This window comes from Nesoenas mayeri, assembly GCF_963082525.1.
Source record: "Nesoenas mayeri genome assembly, chromosome: 1".
NCBI lineage: Eukaryota > Metazoa > Chordata > Aves > Columbiformes > Columbidae > Nesoenas > Nesoenas mayeri.
Window position 1 is genome coordinate 62016746 of NC_137541.1, and position 5281 is coordinate 62022026.

At 47.1% G+C, this 5281-nt stretch overlaps 1 protein-coding gene across 1 annotated transcript; it reads left to right on the top strand.

Moving 5' to 3' along the window:
* Window positions 1-341: 341 nt before the first annotated feature.
* On the top strand, window positions 342-4184 carry TMEM213 (transmembrane protein 213; the record flags this gene model as incomplete). Its single annotated transcript, XM_080351072.1, has 3 exons — window positions 342-423; window positions 2629-2694; window positions 3958-4184. 3 exons carry the CDS (start codon window positions 342-344, stop codon window positions 4182-4184), a joined length of 375 nt encoding a protein of 124 aa, XP_080207198.1.
* Between the last annotated feature and the right edge of the window lie 1097 nt (window positions 4185-5281).

The window sequence follows — 5281 nt, forward strand, 5'->3', positions numbered from 1 at the left end:
CTGGGACCCTGCGGGGCAGGGATGGCTCCAGAGGCCTTTCCTCCCTCCAGCTGCAGCAGATCCTGGGGAGAAACCTTCACGCTTGACCTTCAAGGCCCCTCTGCCTGTCTGGGCACTGACATCCACCTCCCCCTGGAGCTGTTTTGGCCAGAGTGCTTCTCGTTCCTCACCCGGTTGCGGCAGGAACGTTCCAGGTGTCCTGGCAGCAGGAAGCTCCTTTGCTCCACCCTCTGCCCTGCACGGCGGCTCTTGGAGCTGGTGGAGGGTTTGCTGAACCAGAGCTGACAGCGACAGCGACCTGATCTGTGCAGCTGCTCGGGTGGGAGCTAGACACCGCCAGCATGAAGCCCTTCTCCCACCAGCCCCGGGCAGCCTTCGCTGTGCTCTTCTTCGCCGTCGTGCTCTGGTATTCCTGCTCGGCAGGTATTTCTCTTCTCTTATGCTCCAGTTTCTATACCCTGTCTTTTCCTCCCACCCTTTCTCAATGGCAAAATATATTGCCCACCGGCAGTAATTTGTTCTTTAAAAACAAGGTGGGCTCCTTTGTCTCATCTAAAAAGTCTAAAGAGCTGGAATTGATTAATGCTAATGAGAATTACTTGACGTGATCGATCACAGCATCTTTCTGAAGAGATGTGCTTTTGGCAGTTATTAAGAGATCCACTGTAAATGTGATTGAGCTGCAGACTGCTCCACTGAATGACAAGGAGATAGGGGACCATAGTTACTTGGCCTTCACATGCTTGCAGAGGCAAGGGACCATTTGAAATACCATCCCAGAAGTTCACTGTAGTCGGGTTTAGCTCTTGTGAGGTGTTTTTTACAGGAAATCTGGTTTTGTTGCGCCCTTAATTTGACAAGTTGCCTAAAACCAAAATGTAAATGAGACTAGAGAACTGCTGTTATCCCATCAGGTTACTGCCTGCATTTGTATATCAGCACCGGTTGAGACCTGACAGATGTTTAAAAATAGGTTGGCTTTGACAGCTTGTCCTTTGGGCTGCAGAGTCTACAAACACGAACTAGCACACTGCATTCGGCAGCACTTTCTTCCTTGGGTCAGACAGTTTTCAAAGATTCTTCCAAGTGCTGCTGTGAGGTACTTATTAACCCAGAAAACAAATTATGGGCTTAGCCAAGGTCATTCAGCAAGTCCTAGCAGAGTCAGAAAGAGGAATGGAGAGTACTCGGACCCTGACCTGGAGCAGGCTGCCCAGGGACCCACTGCATGGCAGTGGCTGCAGGGAAAGCTCTGGTCATGCTGATGGTGGGTCAGCAAAAAATGCAAAGCTGGGCAACAGGAGGTGATCCCAAGGGGGACATCTCCTGCAGGTTTATCTGCTCTTACTTGGAAAACACCAAACTCAAAGCAAAGGTTTGCTCAAAGGTCTTGTTCTGTTTCGGTTACCTGAGCTGAAATTAATCAGAGCCATCATTTTGAAGTCTTCAGTGGAATCAAGCGGGAATTTTCTATCACACTCCAAATTATCAGCTCAGAGTGATGTCTTGTCTGGAAATAGTTCCCTCACACCTTCTGCCTGGTCTGTGAGCCAGCAGCACTCTGGAACATCTCCATCTGCCTGCAGCAGGAGCCCTCACTTCTGTAGCCTCTCCAGGCTGGTTTTCATGTGCCTGTGAAGGGGGGCATTTCAGCACGGGATACTTCACCTGGCCAAACTTCAACTGTAGTGGCATAGTGGCACAGAAGGAGGCATTTCTTTGACTCCCCCTTCCTTCTGCAGCAGGGGACAGGCTGGTGTTAATGCACAGGGACCACAGCCGCCTACGTTGTTCCCACACAGGTGTCCTGCAGCTGCCCTTGCCTCTGATCCTGCAGTGCTAAGAAGTGCATGATGAAGCTGAGGGGCAAGGAGGGTATTAGGACATCTAAATAGGCTTTGGCCTGTGACACCATGTACAGGTTTGGAGGGCTGGAGGCCAGCCACAGAGCCATGCCAGAGTCTGTGTGTGCTCTGATTCAGAATAAAAAGGAAAAGCCTTCATTGAAACCCCTGTCCTTCTCCCTCCCTCACTTATTTCTGTATGTTGTATTTTCCAACCTGAGCTGGTTAGTGTTCTGGCCTGAACTGAAGCCCAGCCAGACCAGTTTCAGACACAGTGCACCTGAGCATCCACAAAGCCAAAGCGTCCCGCTGAGGCTGCGGTGGATCTGCTGGGGCTTTGCATGGATGGGCTCAGCCCTCGGCTCTGCCAGACTCCTTCACACCCTGGAGTTACTGGGGTTTTCCTAAGGGCAAAAGGAGGTAGATGTACAGCTGTTTATCCTATCAGTCCTTGCTCATTCTGCCCCTGTAGCTTAGGAAAAGTCACTGGTTAGTTTGAGCTCCGAGTGATGGCTCACACCAGGGTCACATTTGGGTAGAGGCACAGTGATTCACCTGCTCTTCATGGCTGGTGCTAGAGCAGGTCTCTCTGTTCTGACGGTAATGGGATGAAAAAGCATATGCTGATGCAGCAGTGTTTAGGGGCAAGAACTTACATTTTCTCCAAGTTGTTACCATCCTATGGACCTCTGTAAGGTCAACGGCTTTCAGATTTTCATGCTTGATGTCTAGTATTGCTTTTCTAACCCAACTTGCCTTTTCTCCTGTGCTTTACACTTGGCAGCAGCTGAAGACATCGATGTTTCAACAACCACCACATCCACAACTGAGAACGAAGCACCATGTCTTAGTAAGTCTTCATAAATCATTACTACCATGATAAAGCCAGGTGATGAGACCACACATGTGACTGAGAGGCTGTCCTGGAAAAGGATTTATTTCTTGTCATGGCTTCCATTGCAGGTGAAATTCTAGGATGTATTTCTAAGACTCCTCTATTGGCACAACCAGCATAATATTTTAGGTACATTCAGACGGACTCATAGCTTTGAACAGACTAATTCAAAATTAATTCAACATGTGTGTCCTAAAGGTCCCTGCCAGCCTGTAGGCACAATGTGGATTCCCAAGAGCGCCTCTTTCCCCCACCCTATCAGGTCTACCCCAAACAACCAGTCCCAACTCAAGATCCTGCCAGTCCTTCCAGAGTCACACTCCATCCCAAATGTCAAACATCCCCACAGTCCTGCACTTCCTGAATTACAGTAGGTGTAGCAATAGAGGTATGTTACTTCAAGGCATGGCATAGGGGGCAGGCATCCTTCTCTCTTTGGGCACATACAAAACTTACCTCTCTTCCTGTGGAATGAGCTGTTCTCTACAGCGCAGGACAGCTGTGCTGTGTACACTGAAGGCAAATGCACAGGAACGCGGTCCTGCTTGACATAGAATCATAGAATCATTTAGGATGGAAAGCATTTTCAGATCATCGAGTTCAACCATTAACCCATCACTGCCAACTCCACCAAGTCCAACTGGTGACCTAGCACTACCAACTCCACCACTAAACCATGTCCCCCATGCTCATATACATGAATGAGAGCAACTGAGAAGCACCTGCACTTGCCTTTTCCCTGGAAATGTGCAAGGTGCTGGCTGCCCTGCACCAAGGTCAGGAGGCATTTATTTTTCACAGCTGACAAGTTTTTGTGCACATCAACATGCAGCTGTAAGGTGGTTTTGGCTGCCACAGCTCTCTTGGGTGCTGGGGTTTCGTGCTCAGCTTCTATTCTAGCCTAAGGGGCATGGTCCCTCAGGCTCCCTTTGATATTTCCACGTTACCACGCAGGACAAAGACACAGAACTGGGTATTTTTGCTGTGCTCTTGTGACAGAAAAAAGTATAGCAGATGCCTTTCAATAGCAGCATAAATGGAACAACTAATAAAGTATTCCTTAATTGACTTTAGGAAATTGGACTGATTAAAAAAAAAGCAAAAGGTGCAAGAAAAAATACATGGAAATGTTAAAAATTATCTCATTTTTGAGAACATCAAGGCAGAGTGACAGGCCACAGGGTAGAGAGTGAAGTCACTGTCTCATCTATCTTCTGGCAAAGGGAACATGTTACTTACTCAGCCTCCCCTCAGCTCACTTCATTTATTCTCCACCAGATGTGAACTGCATGCAAGTAGCCAAGTGCTGCCCCACGGGCATGGACGATTATGGGTGGATTGCAGCGGCCGTCGGCTGGAGCCTCTGGTTTCTGACTCTCATCCTGCTCTGTGTGGACAAGGTCATGAAACTCCGGCCTGATGAACACAAACATTTGGTGGCCTGAAGCAGGGCAAGCCAGCACTCAGCAGCACCTGGGAGCAGTGAGGTGCAGACAGACTGACAAAGCATTTAGATCACTTTCTAGGAAGTAGAAAAGAAAGGGAACATACCTTCTGGCAAAAAAGGCAAGATCTAAGCAGGGCACATGCTGGGGCTTCATCCTCCCCTGCAGGGTGGAGCTGCCAGCCACGGTGTGGAGCAGTCAAGTCCCTGCAAGGCACCACGCACATCCCACAGTGGACAGAAAACCTTTTCCCCGAGTCCTTTTCCTTCTTGATGTGAGTGTGCCAGCAGCAACGACACACCAAAAGATCAGTTACCAGTCTATAGCACACTGCCGAAAGGCAACCCAGTACATAACCTTTGACTTTGAAACAGAAAGTGGGTAAATAAACTTATTTTCTGGAGGATCGATGCTACCAGATCCTTTGCTAAGCTGTAGGCCAGGTTACTACAGTGCATTAGATGTAACTGATCGATTATACTGAGTCCTTCACACTTCCTAACCTGCGGTATTTTAAAGTTTATTAAATGAGACCAGTGAAAACTCTGTTATAGAAATATAGGATTGTTCAGACTGGTTTAAAAATAAAACTAGTTTTTCCAGTGAAGTTTATATGTGAACGGTTTTGTAGGAATTGAACACTGGTTGTATTTATTCAGCTTGCACCTGCCCGTGTCACTAAGCCAAACTGAACCCTGGCAAGTAGCTTTAAAGCGGCATATCCAATTGATGCACAAAACTTTCCTATTTATGCAAGATGATAATAAACACTTATCGATGGAAAGATTCTCACTGACTGGTTTAAATTGACAAAGCTTATATTGGCAAGGAATTGCCCAACCCAAATTATTAGAAACATGATTCTAACATGAAATATTCACACAGAAGGATTTCAATCAAAACTGTCTGGTTTGGGGCAGTTTCATCGGTTTGATTTCTTTCCATTATTAAAACAATAAATTAGTGTTAAATCCACCCAGAAATTCAAAGGATTAGCAACCCTGCTAGAGACCAGCTGAAATGAAACATAAAAAGTTACTCTTAAACCAAAGAAATCTCTATTGGAGATTTCTGCCTGTTGAATGTCATTAAAACCT